The 23,159-nt window shown below is 36.2% G+C and overlaps 1 protein-coding gene across 1 annotated transcript; it reads left to right on the top strand.

Moving 5' to 3' along the window:
* The first annotated feature begins 16,569 nt into the window (after positions 1-16,569).
* Positions 16,570-21,256, top strand: LOC121266921 (chromatin-remodeling complex subunit ies6). The gene is made up of 5 exons (XM_041170771.1): positions 16,570-16,724; positions 16,839-17,002; positions 19,049-19,235; positions 20,238-20,305; positions 20,904-21,256. The coding sequence occupies exons 3-5, from the start codon at positions 19,061-19,063 to the stop codon at positions 21,033-21,035; spliced, it is 375 nt and encodes a 124-aa protein (XP_041026705.1). The 5' UTR covers positions 16,570-16,724; positions 16,839-17,002; positions 19,049-19,060; the 3' UTR covers positions 21,036-21,256.
* Positions 21,257-23,159: the final 1,903 nt, after the last annotated feature.

Below are 23,159 nucleotides of genomic sequence, written 5' to 3'. Positions count from 1 at the left end.
GTTTTTGACATGTCAAGCTTAATGGTCATATTCCCTTCCTTCCCCTTCTTCCCCACCTTCATAGTATGCAAGACCTCATAAGCAATCATGATGTTGTCAATAATGATTCTTCCAGGTATGAAGGCACTTTGATTGCTTGAGATGATTTCTGACAATACTCCTTTGAATCTATTAACTAGCACTTTGGAAACAATTTTATAGAATACATTGCAAAGACTATGAGCCTGAACTCAGTAACTACTTTGGAATCTTTCTTCTTGGGGATTAGAGCAATATAGGTAAAATTAACAAGATGGAAAGGAGTGCTACCATTTAGGTGATCAAGCACTGCTGCACAGACATCATCTCCAATTGTTTCCCAATGGTTTTGGTAGAAACAAGCTCCAAAACCATCGGGACCTGGTGACTTCAATGGTGCCATGCTCTTAATAGCTACCTCAATCTCCACCTTGTAGAATGGCCTAGGCAGTTTGCCATTCACTTCCCTTGAAACTAGAGGTTCTAGATTTTCAGACAGTCCTCCATTTCTTCTATGCTTGGCTGTGTTGAAGAGAATAAATTATCAAGGTAGCATTTGAAGGCCCTATCAATCTCATCCTGACCTTTGTAAATCCTCCCTTACCCATCCTCAATTTGTTTAATGGTGTTCTTTTGCCTCATCTGGTTTGCACAGGCATGGAAATATTTTGTGTTTCTGTCCCCCATTGCATACAGTTCTTTTGGCTCTTTGTTTCCACTTGATATCCTCATTCTCGAGTAAAGCTCCAACTTTTTATGTAGTCTCTTTATTTCAGCTGAGTTGTGGGTGCTCTCTTCATCTTGTAACGTCTTCAATGCCTCAGATTTTTCCTTAATTTCCTGGATTCTATCTATTCTAAATTGCTTATTCCATCCCATAAGTGCTCCTCCGCAGCTGTCCAGATGTTTTGTTATAGTCTTTTGTAGCTCTCTCCTCTCTTCATTTTCCATCCATGCCCCTTGAATTACTTCTTCACAACCATCTTCTTTCAACTAGCTTGCTTCATATCTAATGACTTTGCATCCCTTCCTTATGTTTATGCCCCTTCTGTTCATAGTCAACAAAATTGGCCTATGATCAGAACTCCTGCTAGTTAACACTTCCACCCAACAATCCTTAAAGAGCTGAACCCAAACTGAATTAGCTACTGCCCTATCAAGCCTTTCTTTGGTGAAAGAAGCATTCTCGTGTCTGTTGCTCCATATGAACTTGATGCCCTTCCATTTTAAATCTGACAAGTTCCTTTTCTCCAGTACCCTTCTAAAGTTTTCCATAAGTTTCTCTTGTCTAGGTCTACTCCTTACCTTCTAATTATGGGTTAAGATTTCATTGAAATCTTCTAGCACACACCACCCTTGAGAACCTCTTGGCTTTAGGGATGAAAGTAAATCCCATGCTTTAACCCTTTTGTGAGTTTCAGGATAGCCACAATAACAAGTCAGCAACCACCTCGATCTGTCCATCTCATCTGATATCCATGCATTTATGTATTTTTAGGTGTAATTCATCACTTCTAGTTGGACCCTACTACTCCATAAAAGTGTTAAACCCCTTTTTTGTCCCACTGGTTCTACCACAAAACATCATTCACACTTGAGTCTTTTCTTCAAACCATTAAACTTAACAACTTTTAGTCTAATTTCCATTAAGAAAACTATATCGGGTTTCTTCTCTTCTACCATTTGGTAGAGATCTTGAATTGTCCGAGGGTTCACAAGCCATCAGCAGTTCCGACTTAAGATTTTCATTGAGATTGGTGGGGTTGGTGACCAGCCTCCACCAATATTTGTTGAGAGTTGTCCATTATTCCTTCATTGCACAACCTCCATTTTTTTATCTTCTTTAACATTGTCTATCCCCTCATCTCCTCTTTCTTCCTTCTTTTTCAAGTGATATACCCTCCACCCTTGTCTGTGTCCTCCCTTTCTCTCTATCTCTTCTTTTCCACCCTCCCTTCATCTGAGAGTCAATCATTTTCCTGTCCTTATCAGTTGTAACTACTTTCACAGTCTCCTCTAACTCTAAATACCTATCTTCCCCACTTGCTTCCACCAACCTTCCATCTACCCATTCCATTCCCTTTACAGTTATGCCTTCATTGTAACTACTTCCTCCTTTATTGCTCTCTTCCTCTCCCCTGTCTACAATCTTTGAAGTTTCCCTAACATTTAGCCCATCTTCATTGTTTTGCTCTCCCTCATCCTTCTTAGTATCCTCTCCCTTTGCCTTATTCTGGCCCACCTTTTCCCAACTAGCTCCCTCACTCTCTACTCTCCACTTGCTATCTAAACCACCTTCTCTGATTTTCGACTTAGACCCCATTTTTGTTTCAGCCCTTAGCCACACTCCATACTACACCTTCTCACCCACCTTCCCCACGCATCCCTCTGTGCCATGCAATAAGCAGCCACAGTCAAAGTAGATTCTTGGAAACTTCTCATATTTAACAGGGATCCGCAACTTTTCACCTTTCAACATGATTGTTCTACCTTTGGCCAGAGGTTTCATGAGATCAATGTTGATAAGGACCCTTAGAAACTTGCCCCACCCACTCCCACCCTCTTTCATATCCACCTCTTTTACTCTTCCTATTGTTTTTCCTTTCTGTTTTCCTTGTTCTTCATTCATGCATGCGAGGGGTATGTTATGCATTTGGACCCATAAACTTTCCTTCTCAAAACTCATTCTCTACAAGGGTGTGTATTTATCAAACAACTTCAAGGCTAGCAGATGTGAATCAAATAGCCATGGTTTTCTACTCCAAACACGTTGCTTGTCTGCTTGGTTAACAAATGTTATGGTGGACGTGTCACCACCTATCTCAACAAACTTAGCAATTACTCCCCAGACTTCCTTCATTTTATCCATAAGAACCATCCTGCCAATATTCCTATCCAGACATAGATTCCCTACTAAGCTGCAGTCACCTTTGAACCATATTTCCTCATTAACAACATCATCAATGGCTATAGCTTCCCCTTCCTCCTCTGTCAGACAAAAACTCCCCCTATTTTTGCTAAACCATTCATCACGAAAGGCTCTTCCTCACCTTCACACTTGAGGCTACCTCTGCAATTTCCTCCATGCCAAAGCAGCTCAAAGAACTCTGATCCTTAGCGCCCCACCATGCTTTTCGGCCTCATTGATACATAACCACCCTTCTGTTGTGTACGTGCCCTCGTCCCACTCAATTCCATTAGGAAAAGTGTGGTCCCCCCCCCCCCCCCCCCCCCCCCCCCCACCCCACTAGGAAGGACAAAGAGAAGAATTTCCTCCTTATGGAAAACTCAACTTACGTTTTCACTTACGCCAGTTGGCATAGCTAAAGTTTTTTACTAAAGTTTAGAGAATTAAGACATTTAAGCATCTAGATGGATGTTCTAAGAGCATTCCCATTTAGCTTATTAAATGAGTTCTTTTGGCTAAATTTAGCAAAAAAAAATTTTGGCCAAAAAGGCTCTACATTCAACTGACCATTATGGTGGAGAATTTTTTACAACTATCAATGTTTTAAATTCCGTTCTGATGATCATTCTGATTTAAATATTGAAACGGAACATTTCGATATCGGTGTATTCCAGTGGACCGTTTCGAGATTAATTATATATTATATATAAATATTTATATATATATAAACTAAAAACTAATAGAATAAATACACACATATATATATATATATATGTGTAAGTGTTTATCATGTATATGTGTATATATATGGAAGAATTGAAGACTTATAAAATGAATATATGTTGAAAAAATCACAAACTTGAGTTGAGACACAAAAACAAATAAAAAAAATAAAAAAATAGAGAAATTATTAAAAATAATGATATTTAAAAAAGAGAGAATGAGGGGACATATTTAAAGTTATAAAAAAATAAAATTATATCAATACATTTTATATTCTAGAATTAATTAAATACCATCTGGATTTAAAATTTACAAAAATATTATTCAAGTACAAGAAAATTACAAAATAGTCTGAAACGGAATAGGGACTGGCATACCAATTTCGACCGAAATTTGACCGGAATGACCAGAACGGATTGGAATTTGGAGCGAAACGAAACAATGAGATATAGTGTACCGGATACTACACTGGAATGGAAAATTCCAACCGAAACAGAATGGAATTTAAAACTATCGCTACTGTTCATCCATAAATAATTTTTTACAAATATTTTATTTGACCAATAATACAACCTCTTCTTTCAATCATGTACACTTTCTCTAGTGCTTATATTTGTTGTAGTTCAAATTTGACAAAAAATGACACCATTGAGATGATCCATTTTTTTTTTTTTTAATTTGACCATTTGGGGAAAGTTAATTTTTTTAAAATATTATTGTTACGAAAGTACTGATTTTAAAAACAATACTGATTAAAGAGAAATAATTTTAAAAAAATCATTACAAATAAAAAATTGAAATACAGGCACAACAAATAATTAAATAATTACAAAAATATGAAAAGATTAAAAAAAAAAGAAAAAGAAAAACTGAGTAGTTAAGAATGTACAAAGAAATGGGTAGAAAAAATAATAGAAAAATAATAGAAAAAAATTATTTCAATAGAATAGAGAAATAATAGGGAGTGAGATATATGAGGTTTTGAAAAAATAAGTAGTTAAAATAGAAAAAGATGATTTTGAAGTAAATTTTGTTAAATAATTTGTTTTGCACAATGTGAATGCTCTAATTCAATTATCTTGGAATATAAAAAAATAAAAAATAATCCAAACAGTGAAAGACAAAGGAGAGAGAATGTACTAGTTGGCTTCCATCCACTAAATTCTCTCACTCTATCCCTATCTTCTTCCTCGAGAGACCATCTAGCCTTTCCCACCCGTTTCCACTCTCAAATGGACCGACCATGAACGTTGCTACCTCTCCTGAATAGCTATCACCTTCCTCATCCTCATCTACAAGCTCCCCTTCATCGCCTTCTAACTCATTCCCACTAACCCAAGCTCTCTCTCTCTCTCTCTCTCTCTCTCTCTCTGTGTTCATTGGGCATCTCCTCCACCATCACCATCCCCAAATCCTCATGCTGATCTGGATTGCCTGCCGCAAAAACCACACCAGCCTAATTGTAATGAGACCACTTCAGTAATGACTTATTCTAGGTAGTCACCCTCCAAGAATCCAAGAATGGAAGAAGAAGAAGAAGGAGAAGGAGAAGGAAGAGAAGGAGGAGAAGGAGAAGGAGGAGGAGGAGGAGGAGGAGGAGGAGAAGGAGAATGAGAAGGAGAAGGAGAAGAAGAATGAGAAGAAGAAGGAGAAGGAGAAGGAGAAGAAGGAGAAGAAGGAGAAGGAGGAGAAGGAGAAACAGAAGGAGAAGAAGAAGAAGGAGGAGGAGGAGAGGAGGAGAAAGATAGAAGAATGAACAACAATCTAGAGTTGGCTTCAATCCCAACTCACAGAGTTCTTTATATCTCATTTATCAAAACACAACGTTTTGCTCTTTACAAAATATATGCTACAAACTTGTAAAACGACATCATTGCTTCTGCCACTACTAATCCAAATGACTACATTTTATCTACTTAATATACAAACATTTACCACATTAACCAAATGACTACATTTTACTCTACTTTTAACCAACAAAACTGTCATTTAACCCTCTTCTTCTCACCAAGGGCACTTCACAACCACCTGTCTAACCACTTCACAATCGTCTACAACTCTCTCGAGATGCATGACACACCCCTACCCTTCAAAGTACCTTGCCCACAAGGTGACGAAATTTCTCCCGCAATTTCCAATATGATTCCCCAACGACATCTTCTATTGCAGCTCCCTGCCACTGTACTAACACTTCCACAAGTGGTCCATTGTTAAATTTCTTGGTTCTGCATTGTATAATGGCCTTTGGTTCAGGAGCTAACTCTCCCTGAAAATCAACTGGAGGCAAGATTGAAAGCGGTGAAACATGATTCCCCAGCTTCTTTTTCAAAGAAGAAACATGAAAAAATGATGAATTAAAGTATCATGTGGTAGAGCAAGCCTGTAGGCTAACCAATCCTTTGGGTGATCTGGAATGGTCCAAAAAATCTGGGTGAAATCTTCAAATTTCTTCTATCAATCAAGGAGTGTTGTCTATACGGCTGTAACCTCAAATACCCTCATTCCCCTATTGCAAACTTCCTCTCAATTTTGCCTTGATCATACTGAACTTTCATCCTCTCTTGAGCTGCGACCAAGTTATATTTCAGAGTTGTCAAAATCTAATCTCTCAATTTTAACAAATCATCCACGGCCTGATTAGCAGTAATCCCTGGCACTTACTGTTGTAACCTGGTTGAAAGCCTGCCATACACTACTTCATAAAGAGTTAATCTAGTTGAGGTACGAAAAGTGGTATTATACCACCACTTAGCCAGTGTTAACCACTCTATCCACTGTTGCGGTCTATCACCTGTAAAACTTCTCAAAAAGTGTTCTAAACACTTATTCATAGCTTCAGTTTGCCCATCACTTTGGGGATGATAAGTAGATGAATATGAAAGTGTAACTCCTTACAACTTAAAAAACTCTTTCCAAAAAGAACTTGTAAAAGTATAGTCTCTCTCTGAAACTATGGTTTGGGGCATACCATATAGTTTAAAGACATTATCAAATAATAAAGTGACTACCTTTGCAACTGTAAACACGTGCTTTAATGCCATAAAATGTGAGTACTTCGAAAGCCTGTCTACAGCCGCCATGAGCATGAGTAACCTTTCGAGGAAGACAATCCTTCCACAAAATCCATGGACAAGTTAGACCAAATCTATTGAGGCACAAGTAAAGGTTGTAACAAATGGGAGAATAAGCTTGCTTCAGTTCTTCCATAAGCTTGCTTCAGTTCATCATGTACATAAGCTTGCTTCAGTTCTTCCAACCAAGTTTGAGTGGAAAAAGAAATGGCAGAAACCATGCTAAGGTTTTCTGAAACATCTAATCTAAACAATGCATCAACCAACTTATTGTTAACCCTATTTTTTATATTCAATGGAAAATTCATAACCCAATAACTTAAAAATCCATTTGCTGAGCTGCTATCCCCACATTCTGCTCCAGCAAGTACTTCAAACTATGATGGTATATTTTAATAATAAAGGCATTTCTAATAAATATAGCCTCCATTTTTTAACAGCTATCACCAATGCTAGTCACTCTTTTTCATAAGTCGACGATAAGAGATTCTTGTCTTTAAAAGCTTGACTTAAAAATGCTATTGGCCTTTGAATCTGCATTAAAACTGCTCCCACCCTACACCACAAGCATCACACTCAATCACGAACTTCTGTGTAAAATCTAGCAAAGACAACACTGGAGGACTTGTTACAGCCTCTTTCAACTGATGAAATGCATTGGCTGCTTCAACAGACCACATAAATGCATCCTTTTTCAATAGTGTAGTCAAAGGTGCTGCTACTTGACCATACCCCTTGATAAACTTTCTATAATAGCCTGCCAGCCCTAAAAAAGCTTCTTAAAGACTTGACATTTTTAGGAACTGGCCAGCTCAACAAAGCCTTAGGCTTCTTAGGATCAACTCCAATCTCAGTGCAAGCAAAATGACATTTGGACTTCTTTGCACACAACTAATTCCCAAAATAGTGGCCAAATGGGATAGATGAGACTTCCAATCCTTTCTATAAACAAGGATATCATGAAAAAAAATACTATTACAAATTGTCTAAAATTGGTTTGAACACATCATTCATAAGAGCTTGGAATGTTGAGGGAGCATTTGTGAGTCCAAATGGCATTACAAGAAACTCATAATAGCCCTCATGTGTTCTAAAAGCTTATGTACATCCTCAGCTTTCATTCGAATTTGGTGATAACCTAACCTGAGGTCAAGTTTGGAAAAAATAGTGGAACCAAATAGTTCATCTAATAACTCATCCACAATTGAAATGGGATATTTGTCTTTAACAGTGGCATCATTTAAAACTCTATAATCTATACACATTCTCCATGAGCCATCAGATTATTTGACTAATAGAACTAGAGAAGAGAATGGAGATTGACTAGGTCTAATCACCCTCGATTTCAACAAATCAGCAACTATCTTTTCAATTTCAGTTTTATGAAAATAAGGGAATCTATAGGGTCGAAGACTTACTGCCATTGATTCCTTCTTGAGCAATATCTGATGATCTCTAGACCTTTGGGGAGGCAAACTACTAAGTTCATCAAAAACCTTAGTGTGCTTCTGCAACAACTCAGAAATCTCATGTTGCACTTCAATCCCAACTACATTGTCCTCAGAAAATATATGCTGCAATCAAAACCCTTTTGACCCCACCTTTGCAAGATTGGAAAGTTTTTTGTCATCAACTAACTTAGCAGTTTGTGTAAGGCCTTTCAAAGAAACTAGCCTTCCTTCATATGAAAAGTCCATCTTTAATTTTGCAAAATCTCAAAGTACTGGACCTAAGGATGGCAACCATTGTATTCCCAATACAACATTACAACCCCCGAGGTCTAAGGCAAAAAATCCCACTATAAAAATAGTGCCTTGTACATTCACAGCAACATCAGAAGTCTTCCCTTTACTACTCAGCATATCCCCATTTGCTACCTACACCTAAATCAGATGATCCATTTTTAAAGACAAGCCACATTTAGATACTACTATAGTATCCACAAAGTTATGGGTACTGCCAGTGTCAATCAATATTACCACCCTTCTTTTATTAATATAACCCATGCCCTCATAGTTTTAAAGTTAGGAGTTCCCACCATGGCTTGAAAAGAAATAGAAGCAATATTGCCATATCCCTCTATTTCCTCCACTACATTCTCAATCACTGCTTTACCTTCAATTACTTCATTACTAGAACTATAAAAAATTCCCATATCATCTATTAAATACAGTTGTGGTTTCACACACTTATGACCATGATGCCACTTATCATCACAAAAATAACATAAACTCTTTTTCCTCCTTTCTTGCATTTGGGCCTCAGATATTTTCTAATAAGGAAGTTTTGTAGTAGGCAAGGACTTAGGTGTACCTAAGATGGATCCCATAGGACTACTCTTAGACTTCCCCACTCAGAACTACTCTGATTAGATTCCACAGAACCACTTCTCCAAGACTTCCTCATACTCCATATGTATTGCTCTTGGATTTTGGTCAATCTAAAAGCATCATTTAAGGTTGTGCGATTCATCATCCTCACATGTAGTCTAACTTCATCAAGTAGGCCACTTAAAAAATAACTCAATTTATTCTTTTATGAAATTTCCTTTATTCTATTAGACAACAACTCAAACTCAACTTTGTAAGAAGTAACAAAACTTACTTGTCTCAATCTTGTAAGCGCCTCCATTGGATCATCATATGCAGAAGATCCAAACCTCACTTGCACAACTTGAGTAAACTCTTCCCACGAGTGAAAAGTCCTAGCCTCACTTGCATCTTGGAACCAAATCAAAGCCTCATCATCCATATGGAAAGATGCAAGAAAGATTCTTTGCCCAGGTGATACTTGGTGATAAATGAAATATTGGTTGGCCCTATAAATCCAAGCAGATGGGTTCTTGCCGCCAAATATTGGAAAGTCCAACTTTATCCCTTATGAAAACTTTTGTCACCCGCTTCTCAGAACTGCACTTCACCAACACCTTCATTCACATCAAGATTACATCCAAGATTCACATTTTCTTGAAGATTCCTCACTACCTGACCAATCACTTTAGAACCATTGCAAGAAACCTTGGAAATCTACTGCAATTGTAATGAGCCTACTTTAGTTATGACTTATTCGAGGTAGTCACCCTCCAAGAATCCAAGAATGAAAGAATAAAAGAAGAAGATGATAAGAAGAAGAAGAAGAAAAGAAGAAAGATAGAAGAATGAGCAACAATCTAGAGTTAGCCTCAATCCTAACTCACGGAGCTTGTTATACCTCATTTATCAGAACACAACGTTTTGCTCTTTACAAAATATATGCTACAACCTTGTAAAACAACATCGTTGCTTCTGCCGTTCTCTATTCAAACGACTATGTTTTACTCTACTTTTAATCAACAAACTGTCACTTAATCCTCTTCTTCATGCCAAGAGCACTTCACAACCACCTATCTAGCCACTTCACAACCGTTTGCAACTCTCCCGAGATACATGACACCAACCGACCTCTCTCAATTAGGCCTGTGCAAAAAAAGTGATGGGTCCAGCCCGGTCGATAGACCCAATCCAACCCACCCGATAGACTCGGGTTGAAATCATCGTCCACCCATTGTCTATCGAACAAAACTATAGCCCGTCCAGACTCCAGTCCCTCTTTCACTTTTAGTCTTTATCCAGCAAAAACCCTACCTCTCTCTCTCTCTCTCTCTCTCTCTCCTTCCTCGACCGCTGCTCAAAGATCTCATTCCATCTCCTTGCCCGTACTAACTCTCCTCTTGATTTTCTTTGGATTTTGCTGAGATATGTTGGAAGTTCTCTAGATTTGCACATTTTCTTTGTTTTCTGTTGAGCATCCTCATTGGATTATGTAAATGTAAATTCAACGAAGAGTTTGGCTAATGAATCCTAAAAATAGTCTATATTGAATTATGCAAATCTAAAAGATATGACTTTTATTGATAATTATATTGGTCACTGTAACTAGATCAAATTGAGTAACAAATATTTTCTCTTTCCTTCGATACTCCCTCTCCCGAACGCATTTTCCCTTTCTTCTTGCCGTGATATTTCCCCTCCATTTCTTCTCCCTCGTTCCTTTGTTCCTTCCATTTCTCCATTTCTCCATACCACCTTCCCATCCCAGCACCGTCGCAGCACCATTTCTCCATTTCTCCATACCATCTTCCCATCGCTGCACCATTTCTCCTTTCTTCCTTTCATTTCTCCATCGCAGCACTGACTAGAGGCAAAAGATCGAAGGCCACAGCACATTCTCCCGCGGTATTATTGCTGGTAAACTCCCCCTCTCTCCCGTTTGTTTCTCTCTCTCTGTCTGATTTTCTCTCTCTCTCTCTCTCTCTCTCTCACTCAACATTCTCGCATACTCGCATCTGGTTTGGCTATTGAGGAACGCCCACACACCTGCCTGCCCGTCCCGGTTTTCTTTGAACGCCCTTCCTTGCCCGTATGTGTTACTTGCTTCATACTTTTACATAATTTTTGAAACGTGTCGAATAGAAAAGGAAATATGACTGATAGAAAACATCCAATAGTCCAACTTCTCATGTTTGGAAGTCTGAAATCCTCGTGGCCCAAGTGTCAATCCCTGATTGGGATGGTGAAATCATTAGGTCAATCTGGTTTCATTTCTGAGGTTCCTAAGGCGATTGATGCGGTACTTCTCCATGGACTTGATTGCCATTTGGTATTCTTTGCTTGCGAAGCATTGGAAAGTAAAGAAAAAGGGAGTGAGAAATGAATACTGGTGAAGGATGCTCACAGTGAAAAGTACAAGCAAAAAGCATTGATTATTACATCACTAATTTTTAGTTGATATTAGTTGATATTTTTCCTCATGCCTAACCAATTTTTGGAGTTAATCTCTTATATTTTCCCATATGTGCCTGGATTTATACTTTGGGATCTTAGTTGATTGGGAATTCCTTGAATATAGACATCACTGTTACCTTTTACGTAAACAAATATGATGAGGGGGTTAATTATTTGATTGTGATGGGCAAATTAATTTGATGGCGAAACTGTGCTTTCTTTGGTAGTTGAATCTGAGAGATAATTCAGCAGAATAATAATTGTGGTAAAGAAGATTAAACAACATAGTATGAGAGGTTGCTCAATGCCCCTCAACTCCTCTCACTTGAACATGTAAACTTGAGGTACAATTACTAGGTTCGAGAGAACTTAGATGCATCTTTACAACCTTAAAAGAATTATATGCATACTAATTTTTCAAACATGAAAAGCAATTGAAGCGACTTAAATGGAACAGTAGCTGGTACATATCTGGAATTTGACCTTTTACTTTCTGTAGGGCTTTTGGCCTTGTCCTTCTTTAGCTCCTAATACTACTTTATTGGGCAGGGGACTTTGTAGGGTGGTAGACTAACAACTTGTTAAAGGCTCAAATCAATTTATCATTAGATTCATTACCATAGAGGAAAAAGAAGTGGTTTTAAGGAAGTGCTAGTTCTGCTGTATGGATTTACCTTGTCAAAACGATAAAGTCATATGATTTACATCCTAAGATTTCAGAGTCTGGCAATGCAAGCCTAAAGATCAATGACAAATAATCTGTGTGAGAGAGAGGGGAGAAAAAACACTTGTGGAGAGATCTTCATAGTCTGACAGCTGCTGAGCCCCTCTTTTTTTAGCATCATAGATGTCTGATGCCAGATGTCATTAGACATTTTTTTTAGCTCTTAAAATGTGCAGACTCATCCTTTAGGACAAAACTTTCGACATGCCTGATGCCAGATGTCATTACTTAAATATCATGGGCAAACTTCACACTGTCCCTCTTCTGGGAATTAAAAAATAAAAACTAAAGTTGCTCAGAAAAAAAAAAAAAAAAGAAAGAAAAAGAGGGTACCAAGTAGTAGAATGAAGGGTAGTAGAGAGGTAGTGATTTTTTTCTCATGAAGAGGGATTTCTGATTAGTGAATTTTCACATAGATCTTTCGAGTACAACCCAAACTTTCTGTTGTCATTATTATTGACTTCTGGGATAATATTGAAATTGGGATAATAATGGCCATGGGAACATGATGTTGATCTTGCTTTTATTTTCTTTTCTTTTATTTTCATGATGATAGTATAATAAAAATTGAAAAAAAAAATTATTAAATTATAATATTTTATTATTATTTTGACTAATAGATGAATAATCCAATGTGTGAATAAGTTTTGAGTAGAATAGCCAAATTTAAAATCATATCATATTATGCAAATTTTGCATTTGCATTTGCATTTGCATAATCCAATGAGGATACTCTAATTATCATTGAGTTGGATTTGCTTGCTTTTCTTCCTCATAATGACTGTACTGTTTCAAATGTCTCCTATCAAAAGAAAAAATCCCTCGGACTCGACAATCTTTGCCTATTACACCTATCTATATATCTCTGATAATGTCAACATGGCAATCTGGGTGGTGGGATGGTGTTGTTTCCATTCTTATACGCAAAAAAAAAGGGTCCAAACGTATAATAATGATTAGAAGGATTTTTCTTTTTTGGTGGCATTGTATTCTACTGCTTTTATCAGATGTTAATCTTGAAGGTTGTTAATGGCATTAGAAACTTTATTCGACCAAAGTTTCTTGGAGGGCATACATCTCATATTCTGTCCCCCACTCTCTTATCTTGAACAAAGATGATAACCTTATAAATCGATGACATTGTGGTAAGATCTATCAAGTATAATCTGTAATCTTACAACATTGGTGACTGCTCTCAATCAACCTCATTGGTAATTTGGTCTACCATTTGGAGATTGCGACAGTTTGGTTAATGTGGTCTTGTACACCAAAATGGATGGGAAAAGAGCTAAAACAGAAAGCAGAGCACTAGCTACTTTCTTTGGAAAACATTGCTTTCCAATTTTTTTCTTTTTTTCAGGGCTTTTCCTTTTCCTTTATGAGTTTCAGACTAGTAAGCACTAAGCATCAGAATTCCACACCTATAACTGAGAACCTTGTGCAAACCAGGACACAAAACCTCCTTGTGCACTTGTGTGAACTGAAAGAGTAATATTACATGCAGTCGTAGATTGTGCAAGCGCCGTACAGTTGGTTTGAAAAAGAATGAGGTCTACTATTAAAAATTATTATTTTTTCATGTGTGTCCCGTATTTATTCACTTTTTTCAAAGTGATTGCACAACGCTTGCACACTCATGACTGCAACTATCATTTTTCTTGTGCAAAAGGTAAGGGCATTATTGTCGTGACAAGTTATTAAGCACTTTATATTATTGGTATTTTCTGTCATTTTCCCCCACCCAGAATCTGAGGGTCACGGAACAAAGCATCCTAGGACATGCACTAGCTTCAACTTCAAGTCCCCACAAGTTGATTTATTAAAAGTTCAATTTTTTATATTAACACGAAATAAATCATTATGCAGGGTGGGTCATAATTAATTTGTATTCCTTCTACGCCATTTCAACTGCCTAAACTTAGTTTATAAATATAAAAAGAGAAAAAATATTTACAACCGTGAACTGTGTAACCGTCGCGTAATCGTTTTGAAAAAAATGAATAAAACATGAGATCCATATGAAAAAAATTAATTTATTTTTTAATAGTGGACCACACTCTTTTTCAAAATGATTATGCGGCGTTTACGCACTTCACAATTATATGTAAAATTATTCATAAAAAAAAAAGGGATTAAATTGAGCTGAAAAGGGTGTCTCGCACCATTCCTTTCATGGTCTTATACATCAGTAAAAATATAAAACTGTAAATAAGATTTCATTTATGAACAAATAGGATTTACATGATGATTGAAGTTTTAACAAATAGGACCATGAATATTAATGTTTAGTACTATTTTCCGGTGACGCCATGCTCTTATTGCCAGTTTTAATTTGTTTGCTTGTTTGTTTAAGATCGAATTTTGGCTAAAGCAATCACATCGTGATCATCAATTCCTAAATTAACTTGACTGGTTGTGAAACCAAAACTGATATGCATTTACAGATCTTGTAGTTACTTTCAGTATTTTGCTTACAAGCTTTGATGTACAGATCTTCACAAATCATATCAGACAATGTCATAAAATTAACTTGACTCCTGTGGTAAGATATTATATATTTTCCTGTACTTACGCATTGGCTGAAACATTTTTCTGTCATTAACTATTTTGTTTTGCTGGTATTTTGTTTTGCTGGTATTAGATAATGTATGCTCATGCCGAATTATTATATTTTCTCATACTTTTATATGATAATTATATGTCAATTCATATCATGGATTGTTTTAGAAGTGACACTTCTACAAATTTAAGAGATGATGAGATTACTACTCCTTTAGCTTCATACATTAACTTGTCTAGTAGTAGTAACATCATCAGTCCACAAAAATAGATGGATGTTCATTAAGTGACCCAAAAGCGAGGTGTGATTACTGCCACAAGAATTTCCCAAAAACCATCGTACATCAAGTATGTTGCATTATTTTGGTGTTTGTAGGAAAAACCTTAATAGAATCAGACCCATGGATCAACAATTTACGAGTTATGAGGGAGATAACAATATTAGTGACATAGCAACTACACATAAGTTTGATCTAGAAGAGGTATGAATGACAATTGCAGAGATGATAATTTGTGATGAGGTTCCGTTTAAGGTGGTGGAAGCACAAGGATCTAAGAAGGTATGTAAATCACTAGAACCAAGATTCCAAGTGCCATCTCTCACCACTGAACCGACCTCTCGAGTCTCTCTCACCACCACTGAACCGACCAACAATTCCCCGGACCAAGGGCTCTAGCTCTCCTCTGTCAAGGAAAAACAGAGGAAGTTTGGATAGCTTACACCCAATTCACTCACCCCCTATGTCCCTCTTGCCTTAGCTGCTTGGTCTCCCGATTGACCTATCTATTATATAAATATGGACAAATACTTTGTATTCAATTACACTTCAATTAAAAAAATATAACCCGGACAAATCTTTTCCCCTATCTCTTATCTAACTCCTTTTCTATTATATTTTGATAAATGCTTTAACACAAAGAGATTTCATAAAAATAAATCATAAATTAACATAATCTGATATGGTATGTTAGATTATAAAATTACTTTTATTATAAAGTAGATCTAATATCTCATATGAAAATATGTTAGTTTTGAATTTATTTTTATAGAATCTTTTTATAATTGTAGCACTCTTTTATATTTGATTTTCCATCGTACTATTGCTTGATTTTTGGTGTATTAGAATTCAGAAAAATTAATATTTTATTACGAAGTAAAATAGAGGTGCGTCACTGTTTATTGGGTCACGCAATTTACAAGTACATGTGAGAAATGAGATGAGATGTGAACTTTTTAAAACTTCTCACAATTTACTTTTCAAACATCACTCAAATATAAAATTCTTCCAATTTTAAATACTTAATTTTTTTTATCTAATCATTACCTAATCATTATAATTTTACAACTTTAAAAATAAAATACAAAAATTAATATAACTTTTTCAAACTTCAAAATAAAAATAATATTTAAACTTTTTTTTAATTTTATAATATTTTTATTTAAGTAGTGTTGTTTGAAGATATTTACACCGCATAACATCTGGCATCTACATGACATAATTTGATTTATAAGATTCAAATAAATTTATCTTCTAGATCAAACTATACCACGTAGATGGTGTGTGATGTAAAGATCATTAAATAGAATTTTTCTTTTTATTCAATTTTTTCTTTTTTATTTCTCAACATTTTAACTATTTTATTATTATTCCTAAAATTTTAAAATAGTCAAAATATCCAAAAGTTACATTTTCATCCGTACGGAAACTTGTTTCTGAACCGGAATGGTTCGCTGCATTCGCATTCCTATTGTAGCTCCTAAACCGATTCACGGCATACCTAAACCGAATTAGAGTTACCTCTTCACACACCCGAACAGAAAGTAATCTCTTAAATGTTATAGGAGAGCCCAAACCTCATATGAGCTCTTCCGACGCTCCCGTACCGACGCCGCGCGGATTCGAAGATCAGACGCAGCACCACTGCACCACCGACTTCGTCCCCCTTGGCTTCCCACGGTAACACAGTTCCTTTGCTGCACCTTTATACCCAGTACACCGCACGCTGCACCACCTCGCACAGCACAGATACCAGTTGAGAGAAACCCACATTTCCTATCGGACCGAAAGCAGGAAAATTAAAGCAAAGTGAAGAGAAAGAGGGAGAGTTGATCACTTCCGGCAAGGGGCGGGAGACCAGGCCTCCAAATATCGCTTAAAAAAAATTGTGTTTGTGCTTCGTGATTTGCCATACGGCATCTACACACTTTGGCACCAGGGCTTACAGCATATTTTAGGTAAGAAAATACGAAATTGCTACAGTATAATACCTAATTGTAAATATTAGGGAGACCTTGTATAGGAGAAATAATGGGATAAAAATAATAGGAGAAATGATGCGATCCTATCACACTGAGTAGTTTATATTTTTATTTTTTTTGATAGGTACACTGAGTAGTTATATGATCTATAGATTCCTCTTTTTTAAAGAACTGAGAGGCCTTAGATTTTCTTGGTCATTGCAATTAGTTTAGATACGTTTGATTGTTTGATGGAAGTTCTGAATGAAACTTGGTGACCTGATTTTCATGTGTAACTTGTTTACTTATGCCTTTGGAATGTGGGTTTTGATAAGCCTGATCTCCATAATGGTTTCAATTGAAAAGAGACTAATCGTTGAGCTTTGCCACCCATAATTATTAATCTCTCAGATAGCTGATTGCTAAGCCTCTAAGAGCACTCTCATTGGATTAGCTAAAGTTAAAGTACATTTTTTATGAATGTAAGATGAATTTAGCTTTTAGCTATTCACATTAAATCTCTACATTGGATTATGAAATTATTTTTAAAAATATTTAATAATTTCAAAAATATTTTAATTTTTTTAATTATGAAATTATTTTATTGTATCATATTTTACTATTCATAATATTATATATTAATTAGTAATTATATTCGAATTAAATTATGGATTAAAAATAGAAACTAGAAAGACATTGATGGAGACCTCGGGAGAGAGAAACAAATGATATAAAATAGATTTGATGAATAAACAGTGTCTTTCAAATTTGGAAATTACTTTAGAAGTTACTGTAGCTATATTCCAAATATTTGGAATATAGCTATTCCAATGTGATACATTTTATGGTTCAATAGCTAAATTGTCATTGGATTTAGCTTTTAGCTAATCCAATGAGAGTGCTAAGAACAAAAATAATATTAACAAATTAGAAGTAATACTTGATAACTAGCATTGTGTCATTACTGGGACTCTTATGGTTTGCGTAAGCCATCCTAATGTGGAATATTACACAAATATCTGTATAAAAACTAAAAGAGTATAAAATCACACAGAAAGGTTAAAGGTTCTGCATACAGATTTAAGACTTCAAAAAGAAGAAAACAAAAGAAAAATCTGAGGTGCAGAGGTGGAAATAAGAAGAATATGAAGATGTATCCAGATCTGGAAATCTCGCAGTGCAATCATTTATAAAGATGGGAGAAGTAGAGACTAGAGAGAATTGGTTTCAGCAATCATATTACAAACCAATCTAACATATTTTCTTCGCAAATTCCTTTTTTTAACTTCTAATTTGGAGTTGGAAGAAAAATAGATGAGTTGTCATAAACTGTGTTATGAGCTGGAAATAAAGAGCGATTAAAATGAGGATGAAGCACAGTTATTGATGGAGAAGAAGTTTAAGGAAGGAGCGCAATGCGAGGACGTTTTGAGGACAAAGAGAGATTGCTAGGAGAACTTATAGCTTTATTTTACAGCACTTTATGTACTTGGGCCATTGCTGTTGATTTCAACGGCATGGACCTACATGACTTTCTTATCTCTTTTGCGCCCTCTTAATTAGGGCATATAGGCTTCTTGTATTTGTATCGGGCTTTGCCTAATTCTTTGATCAATAAAATTTGTTTACTTATAAAAAAAAAAAAAGAAGTTTAAGGAAGACAGACACTGTGCCATAAGGTGCTTCCTTGCTGAGATTTCAGGCTTGAAGCTTTAAATACAAGATGGCATTAATACATGTGCAGTTCAAAATACAAGGAGTGAACTGTAGAAAAATGTGTGAGAAATAAGCGGGTCATCTTGTTGCTTGTCTGGCTTTTACTTTGATCTGTTCAAAATATGTCTACTGTTTTAGCTGAAGTGTAAAATCCTCAGTCAGATGACCTTCCTATAGATTTGATCATTTCAACTCTCTCTCTCTCTAGATTATTCATTAAAGTTTGAGCTCCCAAATTCAGATAATTTTCTATTTTTCAAACAACAAACTCAGGTCGTTCTATTATGAAATGAAGATTGATGATTTCGGTTTGGTTTGGTTGATATGCAGAAGAAGAAGATGGAACAGGAAGTGGTGGAGGCAGAGATTGTGTTGCCAACCCACCTCAGTTTCAAACGGATTCAAATGTATGAGAAGTACCCAAAAAGCCAATCCAGAAGCAGGCACTGGAAACATCTCAAGCAGATCCTTCAGGCTGAGAATTACCAGAATTACCCTCCTGATGAACCCACATGCAAGTTCTTGGAACCCTTTTACAGTTTGGACAATGCTAGGGGGCTGCCCAGCTTGTACCGCTGGGTGTGCCCCCTAGTGTATTTTGAGTTATTATTTTTTTTTGTCATTTTCTTTGAAGTATTTTTTTAACATCCTGAACTGTCAAGAAAAAAATTAAAAAAATATACAGCTTTACTAATAGTCACTTCCTTAATCATCAAGTAAAAATAAAAAATTAAAATACTCGAGCAGTAACTTTGAGTGGGCTAAATAGCATTTTCCTTTGCAGTTTTCCTTAAATGCCAGAATATCACATTATGAATTACTAGAAAGAATGTTGAGAATGTTCTGAAGAGCAAGTAAAGTTGTGTTTGCTTATAGTGTTGAAAAGATTATGTTTCTAATTTGACAGTAAATTGTAAGCCTTTGTGATTGGTAAAATTGTGCATAAATTTCTTGCTGGAGACAAGATGGAAAGAGTGGATTCATGAATTTGTTAAGTAGATTGAACCGAATGAAGGTGGGACAAATTTTAGAGCTTAACAGATTTGTGCTTCACACAAAAGTTCCCTGCTATGTTTTCAGTTTTTACTGTCTGAAATTGATTATGAATCAGTACAATATAGGTGGTGAAGTAGATAATGTGTTATAATTCACATGAAGCATGTGGTTGTTGGTTCAACTAGAGAATCAATGAAAGGTTAATCACACTATACCAATTGTGGTTTTGGTTGAATTTGAGTTGTCAACATGGTTTTTGAGTCTCTGCATTTACATTATAATGAGGTTGTTACAGTTTTCTCAAGGTTTTCTTTTGGAGGCGCATGATTTACACGTGAATTTTAATGCTTTAAGAGCAAAACGATTGAAGCTTTAAAGTAATGATTCACGGATCCTGTGCATTGAGAGTTGCATCTTGCTGTAACTTGTGGATTCTAGAGATTAAACTCAAATAGAGATTATTTTGCCTATGATTTATTTTGGCTTGAGTCTCGACTCCTTGCTGTCTTCCATTCTGCAGATGTTAATATCGAGTCACCTCCTTCTATGCATCCATGCAAGAGAATCTGTGATGTGACCGGATATGAGGTATGTGGCTCTCATATTTGATTTGGTTAGGCAATTATAAAAAAAATAAAAAATAAAAATTGATTTGGTTAGGCATCTTCCACTTGAATATTCTGTTTGATCCCACTGTAAGGTGAGATTTACCTATATGGTTATTTGGATCTAGATATTAATAATTAATCTCTTCTGCCAAATTCAGTTCCATTATTTTAGCTCTCTCTTTTTGATCAACAATAAGAGATGTATCTCTTGCTCCTCCCACCCATTTTGACTTCAGGTTTTTCTTTACACCCGTGAATCATTGGACTTGGGATCGTTCTTTATATAATCTAATGTCTCCTAAGCTAGTACTAATACGCTGCTTGTTAGGTTGCTGAGTTAAATTGGATGTATTAGTCAGCTCTACCCCCTCCAGCCCTTCATATATGTTGCTTGTTATTCTGAAGGCACTAGAAGTTGTGGTTTTCTTTGTGCCAAATAGATTACAAAAGGAGCAGGAATGGTTAAGGAAGCTATGGGAAACAATATGGAAATCCTAAGTGTTTGAATTCCGTTTTTTCTGTTCTGGGTATATTACCACTTTATTTGGTGCAGTAAGTAATTACTCTGTTTCATGTAGGCGCCTTACTATGATCCCAGGACCAATCTTCGATATGCGAATGCTGAAGTTTTCAAGCTCATAAGATCCCTTCCTAATGATTACGTGCAAAGGTATCTGGCTCTGAGAAACGCAGCTGTGGTTCTGAAGTGACTTTGGAGTTTTCGAGGAGACAGACAGACGGCAGGATCTTTTTCCTTTCAGAATATGTTACTGTTGGGAAATACAGGATAATTTTTTAAAAGAAGAATATCAATTCATATTCATCTTAATGCATCAAAGCTTGGATACAAGGAGGAATACCCTCTAATACAATGCTCTCCTCAGAGAGTTTAAGTGCATCCTTAGCTAATAAATGAGCAACATTATTACAATTCCTTGAGACATGCTTAACCGACCACTGGTGCATCATACCAAGTTTATTTCTAATATCCTGGATGATCATCTTTACTGAAGTCTACTTGCTTGAGTCACTGTTGATATCATCAACTACTATTTTTGCATCTTCTTCAAGTATGATTTTGGACAAATGTAACTCTTGACAAAAAATAACTGTTTTAATTGCCCCTACTGCCTCTGCCATAGTTGGATCTGGGAAGAGTTCCCATTAAGATTGAGAGTAGCCACCACATTACCAAACCAATCTCTAATGATGACCCCAATTCAAATTCTACAGTTTAATCGATTCACTGAAGCATCCCAATTAGCCTTGTACACTTATGAAAGAAGAGCAACCATTGAGGATGATTTTGATTTATTGTCACCCCTTCTCCAATTGTTTTCTAGTTTGCAGCTTGGAAATCAGACACTTTAAGTATAGCAGATTGCACGATTGAGTTTGGTTCCAAGAACATACCCTCAAAGATATAACTATTCCTTCTGTTCCACAATTGGTATATAGTTTATGCAAAAATAGCCATATCAAATGCAACCAGTTCAGATTTTAGTTGCATGACCAAATCCTTGAAAGGGATCTCCATCACCTTTATTTTCTACAAACTCTTTAAACTTGCTCTCCACACATCCTAAGGAGAGAAACATGACCAGAGGGCATGTGTCACTGATTCTGGTGCAAGCTTACATATTGGACACACATGGGACTCAATACGTCTTTTTTAAGCTAAATTCTGACTTGTTAGCAAAGATTCATGGCAAGCTCTCTAGATTACCATACATGTGGCCTTAGGCACCATTAACTTCCAGAAATCATTCTTTTGACCACTTTGAGATGATTGACCCTGATGTTTTGCTGACATCTCCCCTGCTAAATAGTAAGCACTTTTGACAGTGAACTTTTATTCAGTTGTGCACTTCTATATTAATTTGTCTTGGGCATTATTCACACTGACTGAGATTCTACTGATTATGCTCACTTCTTCTTCAACAAAAGCCTCTCACAAAATAGTCATATCCCATATTCATGCTTGCTTGTCAATGAGAGCAGCCACTTTCCTACCAGCACAGACCTCGTGTTGAGGATATTGTACCTTGTAAGTGGAAGGTCGAGGGATCCACTTGTCTGTCCATATGTTCACTAATTCACCATTGCTAATTCTCCAAATTAGACCCTCTTTTAGAACTGTCTTTGCTTCCATAAAACTCCTCCACAAAAATGAAGCATTGCTTCCAACCTTTGCTTTAGAAAATCAGTTCTATAAAAATACTTGGTTTTAAGGACTCAAGCTGCTAGGGAAGATGGTTGTTGAAGGACTCTCCATCCTTGTTTTGCAAGTAGAGTTAGATTAAACTCCTCAAAATCTCTATAAGCCAATCCTCCTCCCCCTTTGGGTTTTCCCATTTGCTTCCAAGGAATCCACTGAATCTTGATCCTCTCATCTCACTCTCCCACCAAAACTTTTTCATGAGCTTATTAATAGCTGATAAAACTGCTTTAGGAAGTTTAAATATACTCATACAGTAGGTGGGAATAGCTTGTACTATGGACTTCAACATCACCTCATTTCTTGCCTGAGATAAAAAATTAACCTTCTAATTGCACATTCTGTTTCTAATGGAATCCAAGATAGATCTAAAAGCTGCCAACTTTTGTCCCACATAGGAAGGAAGGCCTAGATATTTCTCATAAGATCTAGCCTCCCTCAAATTTACTCCTGACAGAATTGCATCTTTAGCAGCTTGTCTTGTGTTTTTGCTAAAATAAATAGTTGTTTTATCTAAATTGAGCCTTCGCCCAGATGCTCGTTCATACAAGCTCAAAAATCTATACAATCTGCTCCACTCCAATGCATTTGCTTTGCAAAATAACAATCTATCATC

Source organism: Juglans microcarpa x Juglans regia, chromosome 5S (genome assembly GCF_004785595.1).
Source record: "Juglans microcarpa x Juglans regia isolate MS1-56 chromosome 5S, Jm3101_v1.0, whole genome shotgun sequence".
NCBI lineage: Eukaryota > Viridiplantae > Streptophyta > Magnoliopsida > Fagales > Juglandaceae > Juglans > Juglans microcarpa x Juglans regia.
Note: the sequence above shows the minus strand (reverse complement) of the source record. Positions and strands in the feature narration are given on the sequence as shown.